The sequence below is a fragment of the Taudactylus pleione genome, unplaced genomic scaffold (genome assembly GCF_031769625.1).
Source record: "Taudactylus pleione unplaced genomic scaffold, aTauple2 ptg000517l, whole genome shotgun sequence".
In the NCBI taxonomy this organism is placed as follows: Eukaryota; Metazoa; Chordata; class Amphibia; order Anura; family Myobatrachidae; genus Taudactylus; species Taudactylus pleione.
In genome coordinates this window covers 2,460,934-2,481,294 of record NW_028284919.1, presented here as the reverse complement: position 1 = coordinate 2,481,294, position 20,361 = coordinate 2,460,934, and the positions used below count along the sequence as shown (strand labels likewise).

The window sequence follows — 20,361 nt, the reverse complement described above, 5'->3', positions numbered from 1 at the left end:
GAGAGCAGGATTTATGGAAGATGTATATACTGTATATGTGTAATATGTTTTATATGTACAGATGTGTCCTCACTCGTGCCAGGCGACTCAGCAACACCAAGTGTCATTCCCACTCACAATGTGCATCTTATTCTCATTCAGATGTATCCTCATACACTTAATACACTTTATACACTCAGTACGCCGTGTTGACTGATATAATGCCTTTTTGCATCTTTTTCACCCGAAAATGCGAATTAGTCATGATTGAATGCAACAAACTGCTGTCCAGCATTTGTGGGCTACATGCAAAAGCATCCAGTATTTACCCCACATACACAAAAAAATGTATGTACTGTATTTTCTCCTCTTGCAGTGCAACATGGTTTGTCCAGGAGCACAGTTACTTGTTCTATCTTACTCTCTTCCCAAATCTGAATCATGCCCTATGAGTGGCTTTTCACTGATTCTAAGCAAAAGCTTGCAACAGGAGTCTCACGCTGTTATTAATGATACTAATTAAGAATTGATCATAAAGATGTCCCATTAAATTTAGCGTATCAATGTTTCAGAGCAAAGATGAGTCACTCATAATAATCATCATCATCATCATCATCAATACCAAAACTTAGTAAAGCAAATTTACAACCATTAAGTAAAGTATTGAAAGGTATATGCATCCCTATACAAGACTTATATTTAACTTTGGTCTGTAACGTTTCTGCACTGCACATAAACACACCACTGAACTTTAGTTTATACACATTATGATAAATATATTAAATATATATTGTAACATGGTCAAAGTGTCTTCCTTTCACAGTGAATAGGAAAGAACATTGTAGTGGTACCTGGAGTCAGCAGTATGACAGACGTGACGATCATTGAGCAGATGACAAGGATAACGAGAAGTGCAATTGCTATTCCTTTCCAGTTCCGCTGTGGAGGGTTACTCCCCACCAACTCCTGTAATCAACACAACAGAAAAGCAAAGTTATCATTATGGAAAAACTGTCAATTACTGTTCTCTGTTACTGGCAAGTGCTGGATTTAAGATTACTGAGAATAAATCATTACATGCAGCATTTTATAAAGACTAGACCGGGTCAGTGGAGCCAGTCAGTGTTACTGCAACCTCCCAAATTGCCAATCCAATCTACTGAGTGATAACCCAAACACACATCAGTAAATAACAAACAAAGTTATGAAAGGGAATTAGTTTCTCCCACTCATCCTTAGCCTTACAGAAGCTACATTAGTAGTGCCCCGCTAAAACAGCATGCCCTCAGCCTTCCCCACCCACCGGCTGCAGTGTCCCATGGGTGGGTAAAGTTGTGGTGACCGATCACTGCCAGGTGAATAGATGCCACACGCACAGCATCTTTTCATCCTGAGAGGAGACCTTGGGGGAAGCCCAGCACCTCCGTAAGTGCTGGGCACGCCCCAAAGCGTGACAAATTGGAGGCATCTCCCAAGGACACGCCTCTTCTCCTGCAGCCTAGCAGGAACACTATACATGAAACAGTACACACGTCGGGCCTGATTCTGAGTTGGACGCAAGTTCTAAAGTGAACGGCCCTGTGATTTTCGGAAGGCATGCACAGACGTTCAGACGTTCAGTGTATGCAGATCAATCATCTCCGAACATGGCAACCTGACGGCGGTCGTCAGGTTGACCGTCATGTTGGGGCGATGAGTGATGTTAAAAATAACCAGCGGGCGCGCGCATATCTGGTCGTTTTTAACCTTTTACTGCCCGATATGCGGGCAATTACCAAGCGATGGAGCGATAACAACCATTGTTATCGCTCCATCGCTAGGTTTAATCGCCTAGTGGATGGGCAGCATTACTGTATTTTCAATGTCTTTCTTTCTTAAACAGTTTGAACATATCAGACCTAATTTCTTCTGACGCATCCAGCCAAGCAATATAAGGCACAAATGAGTGCTAGCCTACTCTCTTACTCTACTTACCTACTCTCCCAGAATGGCCGAGATGCTCCCAAATCTTGAGTTCTGCCCGGAACAGTATTCAATGCTCCTGGTCTGGAGCTGCTGCCCGCATCTGCCCGGCGCTGTCCACTTCCCAAATGAATAGCGTAAATCGTATCTCTGCCCCTCGCTTTACAATGCCGATAATCTCAGCATTGTATAGGGGGTCATTATGACCCAATCAAGCCACGACATCCCTTACTCCGCACACCTTTGCCGTGCTTTGCCCCCAGCCATGCTGACCTGGCTGCTCCCTCTTACAGGGAATCAAGGCAAGGGTCTGAAGGATTTTAGGTGACCATAGAATGAAAAAACATAACCCTGCTCCAAACTATGACGGATCAGAACAAAGAGCTTCACTAACGTTTACTTGTATTTTGATTATCCAAATGCCTTGGTGGACTGATTATACAGTACTTTTAAGAATGGAATGGAATTTAACAATACTACAACATCACAGGCTAATGATAGAGTAATGTAGTCTGGCCACTACCATGCAGATTATTAGGAGAGATTTGATGAAACCTCAGCTGTGGCCAATATTTGTGAAAAACCAAGCAGCACTAATCCAGCCATTTGGTGGTAGGCCAGCTCTGCCAAGTCAAGGTGCCCACTGTTTGGCAAGTAATACATACGTCAATGCGGTCATCAGCTTATTGTACAGTATTTACATTTTTGGGACATATGGATAACTTTGGGCTCACACATGTGATGTTTTAGGCCAATTTGGTATAAAATGACAAAACCGGCAACTGAAATTGATGCACGTAACTTGTGGTCAGCACCAAACCATAATCCTGGTCATTCCAATTCTTGGAAATGGTCTGCCACATTGTTTGGCTGTGTACATCCTCGAATATTAGAGCAGCCTAACGTTACTAGTTTTCCTGCACAGCTCTATAGAGTGTGAGTGAAAATTGGTTAAGTTGGTGGTCATGAAGGGCCAATGTTTTGGCCATCTCAATGACGTTCCGGTGGCACTTTGTAGCCATAGCTGATAATAAAATTCCCCCAAGTGTGTTAATGATGCATACTAACATACAATACCATCACTTATTTGTGTTGTATCTAATAATACTCTGGCTGCTATACATTGTGACAATGCGTGTGTCCCTAGAATTCTAATGGCAGTTTGCGATATCCGTTACTATATAAACAAAGTTGTTTTTCTTTTACTGGAACCAAAATATGAGTAAAACCTGAATAATATAAACGAGAAAACACATTCCCCAAAGCCCAGAACACAACCATGTTACACAGAACATTTCTCATAAACATCGTGAAATGATCAAACCTAAGCTGCAGGCACCTCAAAATATTCTGATTTTATATTTCCAGTATTATCCAGACAATTCATGATGCATCCCAAGCCAGAGAATACATGGCAATTAAAAATGTTCAGAAATTCCATTTCAATTGGAAATTAAAAAAATAAACCTATGGTTTGTTGATAATTGGGGTTTCAATCATCTACCCAAACAATGCTGCTGATGTTTTGACTGCTTGCAATTTTGCCAAAGAAACAAAAAAACCTCCGTATACTGTATAACAGATTTTAATTTAAATTTTTTTTAATTATAGTGCCTATCTAATGCAATACAAAATAAGTTTGTTCAAAGTGTGCTAAAGAATATGTTGCATTAAATAAAGGGCCTGATTCAGCACGGATCGCACGGCTGCGTTCGCACGCACCCGCTAGCTGCGGAAATATGCTAATGAATGCAATCGCACGGCAACTGCAGCACTATACCAAGACGCCCACCACTGTATAAAGCTGCCCACTTCCCATGACATGTATCCGCAAGTTCGCAAAAACATCTGTACCATCGAGTAACATCTGAACCATTCGCACAGTTGTGGTTGACCTGACCCTACCTCACAAACTGCTAAACTTCCTGTCGCCATTTAGACTTCTGGCAGCGTATACAATCACGGGGGCTTAATGATGCACTCCCCTGTAACGGCGTTCAAACGCACAGGCACGCCTGTGTTCCGCCGACCACCCCCCCTCTCCACCCCCAAACGCTCACTTCATGTCAATCACTCTGTGAAGACTCTGCGTGCTCACTGCGATCGTTTCCCAACCGCAGCAGCTGGTTCGCACACGCGCACTATGATACATACGTATGCGCAGATTGCGAACATCGGCCGGCTGCGTACAAACGCAGCCGTGCGATCCGTGCTGAATCAGTCCCCAAGTACAAATAAGATATTATTAAATATAGTAGTGACACCCTCCTTCTGCAGCCTATGAAATGGTATATTTTAAAGTTTGGTATAAAAGGTAAGGCAAAAATGACATTAGCTCTGGAACTCTCACTTCAGAAAGACCCCTTGACCAGGATTTGCCCTATATATAGTGCCTGTTATTCATGTTGAATACAATTTTAAAGACCCTTGAAGTCACTAATGAGTTAGTGATGTGCAGGTTCGGATTAGTTCGGTTTTGCACGTCAGGCTCGGATTTTTTCCCTCCAAAAAAACGGGACTCAGAAAGAGGCAAAACGTCATCTTTCACAGACAAACATCATCATTCCTGGACAAAGTCCAGGAATGATGATGTTTGTCCATGAAAGATGACGCAGGAATGATGATGTTTGTCCATGAAAGATGACGTTTTGCCTCTTGCTGAGTCCCGTTTTTTGGAGGGAAAAACTCAGAACCTGACATGCAATACCGAACTAATCCGAGCCTGCACATCCCTAATACCGATGTGTCCACATACATCTAGCCTCCTTGCGCTTTAAACAGCCCTTCTAGTCACACCATGCCGCGTGGTGACTCGTTAGGATCAAACGTGTTTTGGTGCATCTTTTTAACTTCAAATCTTATTCACGTTTAGTTCTGCTGATTCAAATTCTATGTAGCATGCCTATATTCTGTGTGCAGTGCGGGTGTATCTGCACGCAAAACGCTATGTTAGTGTCACAGCCACTGACACTGTAATATAGCATTTCGCATGCAGATACACCCGCAGCTACACACAGAATATAGGCATGCCACATATCAAATTAATCAGCAGACGCTGCTTGTGCATTCTATTCGCATCGCCGTGAGAATAAGACGCATTGCTCACGCGTTGTGTAACGTGACTTGTAGCGCACGGAGGATAGATGTATGTGGACACATCTGTATCATGCAAATTAGTATACACCTTGATTCAATTAGACTGTGCTTTATATTATATGCATATACTTTATCTTTGGGGATTTATTCAGGTTTTACTTTACACAGGGCTGCTCGGTATTTGGGCCCACTTGTCCACTAAAGCATATACATCCCAATTTCTAAGATGTATGGTATTAAATGGATATATACCATTTCTGTGCTTGTTCATCATCAAACGCTGCTCAATAGTCACATGTACTGTACATAAAACGTGTTCAAGTTTATTTTCTGGTGACACAACTAAAGATAGTAGTATTTAATTGGTTGCAGTCTGTTAAGAAGCTTTTCAAACGTTTTGTTTATAATTAAGAAGTGCTTAATTAAACCGGGGAAGCTTTTAATTAGGCACATTAACACCTTCTCTGCCACAGACGTCAACACGTGCACTAAGGATGCTTTTGGGTCTATAAATAGCAAACAAGTAGTTAATCTTTTCTAATTAAATATACAACTTATTTTAAGTATAATTGATTATATCCTAAGGCTAATTGATTTCTCTCTGCGCTTATCTAAGACTTGAAACTCCTCCCCGATACCCTTGGAGGAATGTTACTTCTTGAAAGCACTATTTTCTCTCTCTCTCCTTCTACAGCATAGCCCAAAGATCAACAAGCCTCAGGGCTGCTTGGATTCTGGCATTATTTCATTCACTTCATTTAAACTGGCTTCTGTGCTATGGCTTAGCAGTATACGTATGCACTGAAGGAGTGGCATATGTCTCATTCCTCAGCAAGGATCTTTACACAATATATACAGTATATATAAAATTGCATATAAAACCCACGGGGGATAACATTGTCAGCTGTGGATAAACAGTTAAATATGTTTAATCAGAACATAGCTGGGAACTTTCTGGGAACAAGTTGACCCTCAGGTGCTTACTCTATGAAGCTTTCATTTGCAATATAATATCCACCTTTAGATAAAGTTCAATATTTCTTCACAAGGTCCTAGAAAGTGATTGTTTTATTATGTTTGAATTAGAGATAAAATGTCATATAGGATAATCAAAGAGGATTTCCAGTAAGCACTGTAAAATATTGATGCGGTGCGCACACGCAGGTGAGGAGGCTGGGTAAACTCTTCTGAGCTTCAATCTATTAGCAATGACCAAAGCAGAGTACAATTCAGCCCAGGATTTCACAAGGGTCATTCAAAATTCCAGAGTATAAACTGATCATGCTATACCATTGTTTGCATTGTCCCATTGAATTGGCTCTATCCATTTCAACGTTTGCACATGTTGGTGAAACCCTAAAGCTATGAGTCATACAAATAGTAAGTAGATAAGCACTCTTATGTCCTCTTGTGTTACAGTCAAAACCTTCTAAAGAAGACAAGTGAAGAAGTTACTCATAGCAACCAATTAGTTTCTACAGTAGCTATTGTATAGAATGTACTTGATAAATAATAGTTAGAATTTGATGGTTTGCTATCGGGGATAATACCTCCATATGTCCTCTTTAGAAGGTTTGATATACAGTATAGCCCCCTAAAACTGAAATATTGGTATAGAGAATTTAAACACAGGAGAAAGTCATTTAACCACTGCTTTTATATTTATATATAAAAATACTGTGCTATCTGTAATCTTGACTTATTTCCCAGCATTTTAGAAATAGATTATAAGCGGTGACACTTAAATACCAGGCAGTTAATACATGCCTACAACAATACAGACAAATAGTGCTAGGAGAAAACAATGAGAGCTGACTTATGGTAGTTACTTAGCAATGCAATGTAAACGGAGTGCACCATTCTAGCAGCCTGGATGTATATATTTTGTTTCATAGAGGGCAGGGGTGGGCTGGCATGGCTATTGCCTGGTGACGCTACGGCCCAAGGGGCGCAGTCACAGTCACCCTGCCGATGCCGTCTAGTCTGCAGCTTGAGGCTTTGCCTTAACAAGGGGTGTGCTAGCAGTGTCGGCGAACAGAGTACAGAGGCCTGTGTGCCCCTGCATTTGGCTACCAGGGTGCCGTGGCCAAAATCGCTGCTGCAGTGCTGTCCGTAGCATCCTTTGCACATTCCAGACATGCACACTGCAGCTCTTACAGCCCCCTGAGAATCCTGAGGATGCTCTGGTCAGTGCTGCAAATCCCAGTACTGCCAACCATGCCCCCTCTGGGTGCAGGGGGCGTGACAGGCACAGGGTGCAGAAAAGCTCTGTTATTGCGCTGGCCAAGAGTGTAGCTGCACTTTACTAGGTCATGACCACCCACCCACCTCCGTCGGTTTAAAAGTCCGGTCTCTGCCTCTCTCCACGCCTGGCATTTGGGAGTAGTGTAGTGAGAGAGAAGAGCTGCTCAGCCACACCTCAGCATCCGGTGTGCCTCAAATACAATACAGGCAACTAAAGGGGGCATGTGGGGCAGTCTGATGAGGGGACATAGCAGGTGAAGGCAGGGACAAGATGAGGGGCACAGACTGGTGAGAAAGGGGCTTGTGAGGCAAAGACTAGTGAGGAAAGTGGCATGTGGGGTCAGGCAGGTGAGGAGCAATATAGACCTACTTGCCGACTTTTTGAAACTCCTCTCGCAGACACAGCTGACCACTTCAGAGGGTTGGGGACGAGCTCCTATATCATTAGGCCCCACCCCCATCACTGTGAATTGCCGTGAGGAGGGTCAGGGCTAAATGACATGTTTTCACGTCATTCAGCCACGCTCTCTCCATACGGAGCCGCAATTCCAGGCAATTATCTCCACATCCTGCCCACTTCACTAGGAAGTGGGTGGGATGCGGGAGATCGGGACACTCTTCTGGGGGTGCAGAGGGCTACCTGAAAATTCAGGATCCTCCCCCAACTTCCTGGAGAGTAGGGGTCATGTGAGGCACAGACTGGTGAGGAAATTGAATGTGGGCTCAGGCATGTGAGGGGAGGCATAGACTGGTGAGTAAGGGGCATGTGTGTGCAGGCCTATGAGGAGTTGGTATGCAGGTGGCTATGAATGTGCAGTATATGGATTATATAGTACTGATGCAGAAATCTAAAGGTAAAAAGTTTTCTTTTTATTATTAAAACCTTATTGGGGACTGTTACTGTCTTCCTATGCAGAGGAAAACTTGCAATGTCATCACTACCATAAATGGCCAATATTTGCACAGCAGCAGCACATCTCACTCTGTTTTTTAGCCTTTCAAGAGGTATTTATTATATATAGCTTTTCCAGATAGGCCCATAACCTTCCAGAATTTATACAAACCCTACAGGAACACCAGCAGGCAGCTGTAGCACGTTCTCAAGGCGGCAAGTGCAGGTAGGACATAACTTGCTTTGTTTATTGTATGTACTTTTTATTGTTGTTGTTTGGGAATACATATGGCAGTGTGTGTGTGAGGCTATGGGGCAGTGTGTGTGTGAGGCTATGGGGCAGTGTGTGTGTGAGGCTATGGGGGCAGTGTGTGTGTGAGGCTATGGGGGCAGTGTGTGTGTGAGGCTATGAGGGCAGTGTGTGTGTGAGGCTATGAGGGCAGTGTGTGTGTGAGGCTATGAAGGCAGTGTGTATGTGAGGCTATGAGGGCAGTGTGTGTGAGGCTATGGGGCAGTGTGTGTGTGAGGCTATGAGGGTAGTGTGTGTGTGAGGCTATGGGGCAGTGTGTGTGTGTGAGGCTATGGGGCAGTGTGTGTGTGAGGCTATGAGGGCAGTGTGTGTGTGAGGCTATGAGGGCAGTGTATGTGTGAGGCTATGGGGCAGTGTGTGTGTGAAGCTATGGGGCAGTGTGTGTGTGAGGCTATGGGGGCAGTGTGTGTGTGAGGCTATGGGTGCAGTGTGTGTGTAAGGCTATGGGGCAGTGTGTGTGTGAGGCTATGAGGGCAGTGTGTGTGTGAGGCTATGGGGCAGTGTGTGTGTGAGGCTATGAGGGCAGTGTGTGAGGCTATGGGGTAGCGTGTATGTGAGGCTATGGGGCATTGTGTGTGTGAGGCTATGAGGGCAGTGTGTGTGTGAGGCTATGGGGGCAGTGTGTGTGTGTGAGGCTATGGGGCAGTGTGTGTGTGAGGCTATGGGGGCAGTGTGTGTGTGAGGCTATGGGGCAGTGTGTGTGTGAGGCTATGGGGGCAGTGTGTGTGTGAGGCTATGGGGGCAGTGTGTGTGTGTGAGGCTATGAGGGCATTGTGTATGTGAGGCTATGCGACAGTGTGTATGTGAGGCTATGAGGGCAGTGTGTGTGTGGAGTAGTGTGTGTGTGAAGATATGGGCAACGTGTGCAAGGCTATGGGTCAGGGTGTGTGTTTGGGTGCCAAAGGAAATTCTCTCCCTGGGCTCCACTTGGTCTAGAAACAGCCTTGATAGAAGGGTAATGAACTCAAAGTCCTCATGGAGAAAATCTCAGTTACTTCCCTACTGTAGTTAACACTGACATATTCTGATTGGCTACATGACGGACTAAATCCTCCCACTTCAAGCATTCATTCAAGCAATTATTTATATACAGTAGTACCTACATATCACTCTGCACTTGAGAATATTTAATCACATCAGTCACTGTTCCAAACTTGCCCAGTTATGGATGAACAAGATTTGCTGTCCTTCTCTGGGCTGCTGTAATACCAAAATATCCTAGTGGTCTAATTGGCAGCAGGTTGTTCTAGTGCCACTCACTTTATTTCTTGCTCCTTTGTCTCCCAAGATTTGAAGAAAAAATATAATAGCTACATTAATCATAGTCAAACGCATGTAAGTCTACACCATCACCTTCGCTCGGTATTATAAAGCAGACATTGGAATAGTCACATCTGTACCAATCTGAATGAAGAATGTGTATTGTATAACCAGACAGGAACATTTCCTTTGTTATAAAGATAAAAAGAAAAAAAGACTTTCACAGTTAAGTGTCTGATTGCTCTCAAAACTGTAAAAGCAATTTTAATCTATTTTACTGGAAGTTGAACTTCTTAAATCCTATCCGGTATTACAGTGTAAGATAATATTTCAAAGCATCAAAAATGTCTCTGTGTGGATTCCAAACTAAGAAGCATTTTTTTAGAATGTTAATATTACAATGCAGAATTTACAAAAGCATCGTATTAGCAGGCATTTTACCATCCGCTTTTACAAAACTCTATTGTACTTGTTGATCAAAACTACTCTTTCCGAGAGAGCCGCACTGGCCATTCAAATCACCTGGCACCCGAGCTTCTGAATATTTGCTGGGAACTATGAATTATTCATGCTTTATCTGTATTCCACATTATGACAAGCATCGGTGGTTCAAATTATACCAAGCTGAAAACCCCTGAAATTGGGAATCCTTGCTGGTGAATGTGAGAAGGTATAAAGTGTGCAACTGTTAAAATGCCTGGAATTTATTTGTATAATAAATATAGCTAATGATCATTTCAAATATCGCACGCGCAATTTATACTTCCCATAATGTGAAGTTACAATTGGTAGTCCTACATTTCTCAAATAGAATGAGCCTTTCCGAGCTCATTCATCCTCACTTTCTTTCATTTGCCCTTGTCAAGTTCTTCTGGTAAATGCTAGAATTTATAAAAGTTCCAAGCTTCAGCAATTTCTTATTTACAGTACCAATTAAATAAATGAGGAATTAAATGTACAGTGATAACCCTAGGCATCGTGGCTTGAAAGTAAAAGGTCTACTTACAGTATTATGGAGTCTATGTACTAAGCCTTGGAGAGAGATATAGTACCATCCAATCAGCTCCTGAAACTTTAGAGGCTGTGCGGTCTATGTACTAAGCCTTGGAGAGAGATAAAGTTGACAGAGATAAAGTACCAACCAGTCAGCTCTTAACTGTCACTTTACAGGCTGTGTTTGAAAAAATTATATTTAGGAGCTGATTGGTTGGTACTTTAGCTCCATCCACTTTATCTCTTAGTACATAGATGGCCCATTTATCAATGAGTTTTATCATACTCATTGCGTATGATAAATGGTGCTCCAGCCTATCAGCGCCCAGCTGTCCTTGTACCACATAACCGTCACCAAGTCTCTGTCCCTCCTGCCTCAGCCATCTCTACCTCGCCTACTTTCTGCACTCAGGTCCCCCTCTACACACTCATGCCTCATGTCATCTGTCTGTCTCCCCTATCCCCTAGATTGTAAGCTCCTATGAGCAGGGTCCTCCTCCCCACTGTCTCACAGCCTTCTTCTCTAGCACTTCTATGACAGCCTTCACCTTCCCAGCTGTATTGTGTATGGAGAATTGTGTTGCTAATTGTTACTTGTGTTCTGTTTATAAGTTGGTTACTGTATTGTAATGTAATGTTCTGTGTACCCTTTACTGTATGTACGGCGCTGCGAACCTCTTGTGGCGCCCTATAAATAAAATGTAATAATAATAATAATAATAACGGTCATTTTTCAAACCGATGAGAGTTAGGAGCTGATTGGCTGGAGCACGATTATCATATACAACGAGTTTTAAAACTCAATGCGTATGATAAAACTTGTTGATAAATGAGCCCCTTAGACCCCTAAGTCCTGAAAGGTCTGGCGAAAATGTCTGTGTTTGCCAGATATATGGCTCTTTGCATTTATCAAAGGCTACCGCCGCAGGTGGCTGTTCCTGTGTAACACCAGTGGTAGCCTTATCCATATTTTTCCAAATATTTACTAATTGTTAATTTTTTTTAACTAAACTGGTACTGGATGCCCAAATCCATGGCCAGGTCATACATGCGCAGAAGTGACCTGAACTGGTATGTAATGCGGTAAGTTCACGCTTTTACTGATACATCAGCCAGGAAAGGATTTTCTATCACCGTGATGAGTGGTAACAAAATAATCGATCTAAATTTGAGATAAATAGGTCCCCAAGTCTTCTCCAATAAAGGTGTTTCTGCCAACGATAGTTTGGTGGACAGCATCGGAACTTACTTTATTACCCAGGGTCCCGTTTTGTGTTAAAAAATGTTGCTTTACATTGCACAAAGTGAACCTTTCTACCAAAGTGCAGCTAAATGTTGCAAAATGTGGTCCAATGTAAGTATAGGACAGGGTTTCCCAACCACGATCCTCAAGGCACACTAACTTAAGGATAGCCATAGTTGAGCACAGGTGACTTAATTAGTACCTTAGTTATTTTGATTTAACCATCTGTGCTTAAGCATGGATATCACTAAAACCAGGACTGTTAGTGTGCCTTGAGGACCGAGGTTGGGAATCACTGGTATAGGATATGGCTTCTGGGTGCAAAAATCAAACCCTGTCATGGAGTGGAAATTGCACACACTGCTACACACAGAAATAATCACCCATAAATGTGATCTCAGCCCCTCTTATCTCATTTTATCTTGTACTGAAAAGTGAGATCTCACTTCTGCACTGCCCTGCAAAATTAGGTGCACCAATGTAACTTCTCCACCCAGTTCCTCTATTAGGATGAAGTAATCTTCACAGATACTCCCATCTTGTACTGTAAACCCATGCACCTCGGTAAACATCTACATTCACCTGAGCAAATCTTGGTACATGATATTACATTGATCTGAATTCTAAAAATTTTTTTTATTTACAGTAACTCTAGAATATTATCTATAGACCTAATTTAACGTAAAAATGAATTTGCGCACTTATTTTAGGTTTAGTGATTTATAGTATATACAGTGGTGTAAATTTAACATTTTAAAGTAAAAACATTTACTTGCATGCATCAATATTCAGACTTGAACAGAATGTTTTGAACTTTTGACTTTCGCAAACTCAAAGACTATGAAACGCGTCTTGAACTTTTCTGTTTTACTTTGTTGGTTGAAATAGGGTGAAGCACACAATTTATATTCACTCATCTCCTTTTCCGAGTAACAAATATTTGAACAGCAGGGAACTGAAATATTCCCTACATGGAAAGAATGTGAACACAACCTTGTTTAGTACATTTTACCAAAAGTGCTATTGCTGCTTCCTCTCCTCTAACATAACGAAAAAATGGCAGTGCAGATAGAGGCTTTTCATCAGCTGTGGCACTACAAATCCCAGCAAGCCCTAAGAACTGGGAGTTTCTGTAGAGAAGGGGTATTCAACATGCCGTCCTAATGCTGCTACACTTCCCTGCATACCCTGCCACAGTTTCACCATGCCCTAATAGCAAACCCATAGCAAGGCATGCTGGGATGTGCAGTTCCACAGCAGCTGGAGGGCCGCCTATTGAATACCCCTGCTGTAGAACATGATGGCAAATGTAGATCTACAGCAATTGCATGCATAGGTTTCATATGCCTGGAGTAATGTCTTTTATTACATTTGTATAGGGAACAAAAGAGTAATTGTATAGAAAATAGCATGTTTTTATGTATGCTGTAGATTTCCCTTTTAACTACACCTACAATAGTTCATGTACAGAACAATGAGAAATGAAATAAAGCCAAGATTGGGTTTTTAGGTATGGATATAAACTACAGGCACATACTGTATGATTTCATTGTATATGAGATAATTTACTCCCACTGTAAATTATAACTATCTAAAAAGTCATTGACCATATATGGCATGAGGCTGCCAGATAAAGGATTTTATACCAATGTTATGCTATTTTCTTTTTCTTTTAAAAAAAATAGAAATATTTCACTGTCTAAGGTCTTCCTGCATGGCAGCTATTCTGATTGATCTTTATATTCGATGTTGTGATGAAACTGTCAAAACTATGATGTCATTTGGCAAAGGAAGAGCAAACACTTTTTAATTATTAATATAAGTGGAAAGCAATCAGAAATAGTGATGTGTTCTAATTCTCTTGATCTGGGGAATTATAATTACAAATACCTTTACACTCCCCATCACCTTATGGGTGCCCTCCCCTAGACAGCAAAAGATAAAACACAGTGTAATACCTGAAATAACAACACTGAGACTTGCGTAAGGGGAAGGAAGGTCAGCTTTATTTATTTACATTTTATTTTTTAAATGTATTTCAATTTTATTTACATTTAAGCTAATAAGCAACTTACCTATAAATTAAACTGTAATTGAACTGTAAATGAACTAGCTAATAAGAGAAAGAAAAGAGACAGACATAGTATGGTGGCACAGAGAGAACAACCCCGAATGCAATATCACCAACTGCATACTACAAGATTCTTCCCAATGAGGGGCAATCTGCCAGCCCATTATCCTGGCTAAGGTATCCACCTCCCACCCAATATCATAATGTGAGGCCCACCAAGATCAGTGGTGCCGCTGATCCCATTAGGGTATAATCAGCCTAAATCATGAACAGGAGAGCACCTCAAGCTGCAAAGGCAGATGGTGACTGCCATCGTTCTTTCCCGCCACTAGAAAGCAGACACCACAATAAAAGAAAAAAAGGGGGGAAGGGTGGGAACAATTCCAGGAAGGCTGTCTAAAATGTCTTCCACCAGCACGTACTAAAATGGCTCCTCAACTCCACCCCAATATACTAAAGCTACACCTCTAACCCCACCCACAATCTCAGCTCACACAATTAAGCCTTTCCTAGGTGGGGACTCACAGGTACAGCTTGGTTCCGATTAACAAAAGTCCTATGAGTAGCGTCCCAAATATCCAGATTTCGTTCACATCCAATCAGCCTTGTGTGTGCCTTCCTCAGCATCCAGCAGCATGGAGGTGGAAGGGAGCAATGAGGGGCACAGTTGTGGAGCAAAGAAAAGCAAATTATTGCAAGTGCTTCACTCTACACAGCACCTACCACCAGTAAAAGCTGCCTCTCACTCTCGGCATGCTCCGTGCAGCTCCTCGTCTCCTCTTGGAGGCAGAGCTTCTCTGCCTGGCTTGGAGACTCTGATAGAGGGAAAGGGAGGAGACAGCAGCAGCAGGGCATGGAAGGAGGAATGTTGTGTGCTGTCAGTCATTGTGCCGCCAGCCCGACTTCCTCCTTCCATCCTCTGATCACTCCCTTCCCCCTCCATGCTGCTGGATGCTGAAGACACAAGGCTGTGGAATTCATTGGAGTTTCCAGTTTTAGCACTTAAGTGAACAAATCTGTGACTTTTAAAAGGCTTGTACAATATGCAAAGTATCTGGGGCAACTTTTGGAGAACATCATTAATATTATCCTACCCACCAATCCTGTGTAGTAAATAGGCAGGTATAGTATCTGAGGCCTGGATGTCTGATTACGTCAAAGCACACAATGGGCCCGATTTATAATTGAACTAAACTTGCAGCGTTTGCATAGATACTGCCTCTATACACTTACTTTCCTACAGCTACATTTTAAATTAAGATACATGTGACTTTAATTGTACTATACAGAGTAGTCTAGGGCAAAAATTGCATCATCAACATCATCATCAACCAATTATGACAATGGGATGTACAAAGATATACCGCTCTAAAGGCATATCCTAAAGATATGTCTAAGCCGAAATCAGACAAATAATGGGATATTTAACCACATCACTGAAGATAGGGATGGTAATAGTAATGGTATCACAACAGCTTTTTTAATACAAATGAAGAAACTGTTACTTAAGACAACAGCATGATCATGTCACCTAACCACAGTACACACAGATTGAAATACTGTGGGTGGGGCATTGCCATAGCTGAATTGTACACTGTCCTCTTGCCATTGGAAGGTACTATTAGAGCAACCTAGTGGTAGGTGCTAAATCGCTCTTTTGATCAAAGATTTGCTCTATCTATAATTTAAAACAGCCCTTTCAATAGAGTATTTGTGACTTATGAGCTGTACTCCAAACTCATTGAAAGATTTCCTATTCATCCATGGAGGAAGTCCTAGATCCCTGCAAAAAATAGCTGCTTTATACTCATACTCGATTTGGAAAGTACAAAAAAAGGAAAGATTGTGCAAGAGAAGTTATACTTACACCACTGCAGCAATCTGGTTTATGGCACTACAGGCGATAAAAAGGTAACAGAAACAGACTAAAATAATTGTAAGACATCAGTAGACAGGCAAACTCCCCAGGAAACTAGATGGACGGAGACAAGAACAGGAGATGATAGAAGTGGGTCAAACTAATTATCGTACAGTACAAATCTCCTGGGCATTCAGAATGTGTCTGTCATCCTTACAATGCGCAGATCACACCTGCTACTATAAGTCTACCTGGACATAGATCATATCCAACTGTCCGAGTTCTTGTACAGTGTAAATGTGACATCTAGGTACAAGATTAAATACCAGTACTTGGAGAATCATCGGTCTGTTCAATTTTTTTTTCTTTTTCTTTTTGTACTGTGCCGGTATTAGTATAGCGTAGGTAATATTTTGTAGTTTAAATTAATATATTGAGCAATTAATATTAATGATATGATCCTGTCAGTCTTACTTATTTTATTTATCAAGCAAGAAATACTGTAACATTCAGGAGAGTATAATATTTTGCTTAGCTCATAGGTGGTGGTGATGCAGTGCAGGAATTTTAACAAATTAGCCTTCCAAAAATTTGATTATAAAATAATATATATTTTTTTGCACTGTCCACTCTACAGTTGTATATATTTTATTGTAATATGTCGAACAAAATTAAAAAATATGTAATGCCTACTGTACATATGTTGTAAGGGAAGATGAAACCGTGATTACAGTTAAAAATCATTTTTAACTTTTAAACAACAGTGTATTAAAGTAATAGGAAAAAGTTAAGCCATTAGTAGATCAGTAGAGCACCAAACCAAAAACCTTCATACCTATTTAAATTTTATTTATTATATGTATATTTGTTAAAAATATATAAATAAACTAATTAAAACAAGTTTTTCATTTTTTATTAATATAGTTTTGAATTTAGATACAATGATTTCACTTTGAATTTCTCTGCCTATATAAACCTATTTATTTTCCTGATTATTTAAGTGCTACATTTGCCTTTCATTAAAATATATTTATTTTAAAGAATTTTTCATGGAATTCCAAAACTTAATGTGTAAATAAAAATTCTAAATAGTTTCATAATATATATTGCCATTTCTGGAGAAAAATAGAAGGCATAAAATTCAGGCTAAAAATACAGCATATTTAAAGGTGTTTAAAGCTCTTCTATTTTGGGTGATATGTGTATAATTACTGTCTATAGCTAAGCTGGCACAGTATGCTATTAGTCTTGTATTCATCTCCTACATCCTTTTCATACTTGCTGTCTCCCACAGATTGTCAGGGAGACTCCCTGAAATAGTGGTGATCTTACTTACTCTCTAAAGAGTTTAGCAATCGCCCTGATGCCAGTTCGGATGTGTGCAACAGTGATGATGTCATCACTCTCCACCTACCATGGAGGAAACACTGAAGAGTAGATTAAGGAGGAGGGTGCAACAACAAAATGGACATTGTTCTTAAGCACAGTGACTGCAACATGAGTGGCTGTGTGCCTAGGTGTTTTGTGTCCAAGGAAGTGTGCACATTTACTGGATATGTGTGCTCCATAACAAGACATGTGAGCTGCATTACAGGACCTGTGTGCTTCATTAAGTAAGGTAGGTGCTGCAGCACAGGTGATCTGTGCCCAATGACATGTGCTGCAATACAGGGGATGGGTGAAGAGTTGCAGGAACCTGGAAGAAGTTAGAAAGCCATTGCAGATTTCCTTCTGATATGCCTTACAGACAGAGCAGTACATGCCATCTTCAGCACCATGTGCAAAGGTTTTGCTTTCACAATCTCAGTGAAATGCTTTTACAAGAGTAGACCAGTATGATTGTTTGTTTAATATATGATACTGCCATAAATACACCTCATTGTCTAAGTGATACATTATATTAATGTGCAAGGACAGCAAAATGCTATTTTTTGTCAAAGACACTGAAGACAGATTTTAACAATCAACCAGTTAAAACGGGATGTAGTGAATATGCCAGCGGACGGGATGCCGGCCGTCAATATACCGACACCGGAACCCCGCCACCTGGCAAAATGCCAATGGCTCTATTCCAAAAGGGATCACGATACTGGTGTCAGCATCTCGAACCCCGGAAAATCCGGAACAAAGGATCCGGGGTAAGTATGCACATTAGCCCGGGGAAGGGGGGGTTAGGTTTAGGGACCCCCACTGGGGGGGGGGGAATTTGGTGTTAGGCACCCCCAGGGAGGGTTAGGTTGTGGGAGGGGGTTAGGATTAGGCACCACCAGGGGTAGGTTAGGGTTAGGCACCCCCCGGGAGAGTTAGGTTTAGGGTGCTAGTCAGTCACCGGTATTTCAACCTGTTAAAACACTCATATGTAAGCATCTTAATTTTCCTTTGAAATTAAAATATTACTACAGGTTGAGTCTCCCATATCCAAAATGCTTGGGACTAGGGGTATTTTGGAAATCGGAATATTCCGTATTTTGGAATATTTGCATACCATAATGAAATATCTTGGGTATGGGACCCAAATCTAAACACAGAATGCATTTATGTTCTATATACACCTTATACACACAGCCTGCAGGTCATTTTATACAATATTTTTAATAATTTTGAGCACCAAAAAAAGTTTGTGTACATACATGAAATTCTTTTATGTTTCATATACACCTTATACACAGAGCCTGAAGGTTATTGTACACTGTATTTTAATGATTTTGTGCTTTAAAAAAAGTTTGTGTACATTGAACCATCAGAAAGCAAAGGTTTCACTTTCTCAGTCATATTAAAAATATTCCGCAATTCGGAATATTCCGTATTTCGGAATATTTGGATATGGGAGACTCAACCTGTATTTACAAGTGAGGGAATTACATTGGATTGCATTATATTGTATGTGGCTTATTATGACATTTGTCTCACTGTCTGAGGACCCTGTCCCCTCTCTTACATCACAGTTAAGCTGGCCACACACTAGACCAACTTACATCCAACCAGGCAACTTGTTGATTGGTTGGAATGAAAATCTGGTAAGGAATGGGAGTAAACGATGATCAGCAATTTGCTCCTAATTGCCAGAAAACAGATGAAAATGGTCGTCAGACAAGTTTGTTAAATGTTTGATCTAAACAATTTGTTCAAACAACAGTTTTTGTTCATTTTCCGGCGTTTGGGAGCAAAGTGCTGATTGTCATTTGCTTTCATATCTTACCAGATTTTCATTCCAACCAATCAACTAGTTGGCTGGTTGGATGTAAGTTGGTCTAGTGTGTGGCCAGCTTTACTCCTGACCTTCTACTCAGTTCTGCTTTGAATCTAGGCAGCTGATAACATCCAAATACTGCACCAGTATAATGGTGCGGGATGGATGTGGTTGGAACAGGTTTGTAACTAGGTGTGTACGACCTTTGCCACCACACAGAGTGCAGGGCTCTGTGAGCAGAACCATCACCGCCCCATGTCCCTTGCTTCTGGCTAGAAGGATGTCTGGATCACTGCTGCCAGTATTGTTTCTGCAGCACTACAGGAGCATCCTTTAGATGCTCCAGACAGGCTCCCTGCATTCTGTACAACCGATCAGAGAATCCTGACTTAACGGTACTGCCACCCCCACCCCCCTCTGCTCGATATAATGACATCATGACATCAGGTGCTCAGAGGGCAGGTCGGCACAGGACGCATTTGAGCCCTTGTACAGCGCTGGGTTGGAAGGTGGAATAGTTACTGTAAGCACTAGACATACCTTCCATGTGATTGCATAACGCCCTTCATGGGATAGCCAAAACCCCTCACACAGCACACTGTGCAATTCCTGGAGGGCCCTTCATACATTTTGCCCCAGTCCAATTCCAATCAATGTGGGTCTCTTCTTCTCAGAATTAGTAAATATCTATGAATATCTGAGAAAGCATCCAATGCATTGATCAAACATGGCAGCTTTTGATTGGATCGTCGCACACTCAGCCAGACATGAATTAATAGTGCAGCAAGTGCATCAGAGCTATGTCCCACCGCAGGCTAGAAGTCTGCAGATGTTTACCAGCATATACTGATAGGGGGTATATTTACTAAAGTGCGGGTTTTTAGAATTGGAGTTGTTGCCAATAGCAACCAGATTATTCTTATCATTTACCTAGCATCTTCTAGAAGATAATAACTAGAATCTGACTGGTGGCTATGGGCAACAATTCCACTTCTAAAAACCTGCACTTTAGTAAATATACCCCCAGCTCTCTGTATTACTGTAGCAATCCAAAACTGAGGAAATGACAGGGCTGTCAGAGCCGAAGTACTATTGCAAAACAGTGAGAGGAGATATACTTAAAATCGAGTGCAGTACTAATGCCCAATTTCAGTGCTCAAGGAGCGCTCTGTAATGTACCCCAGTTACTGTGTGAAGGAAAGAAGGCATAGAGGGCTCCCCAGATACTACATTTTATCTCACAAATATACAAAGCAATAATGA

General features: G+C 41.5%; 1 protein-coding gene across 1 annotated transcript in view; it reads right to left on the bottom strand.

Annotated features, from left to right (window-relative positions):
• Window positions 1-20,361, bottom strand: part of DPP6 (dipeptidyl peptidase like 6) — a 587,423-nt gene that overhangs the window by 464,902 nt on the left and 102,160 nt on the right. The window contains exon 2 of the mRNA XM_088450360.1: window positions 831-945. Within this exon, the coding sequence (XP_088306486.1) occupies window positions 831-945 (115 nt within the window). The remainder of the gene's footprint in view (window positions 1-830; window positions 946-20,361) is intronic.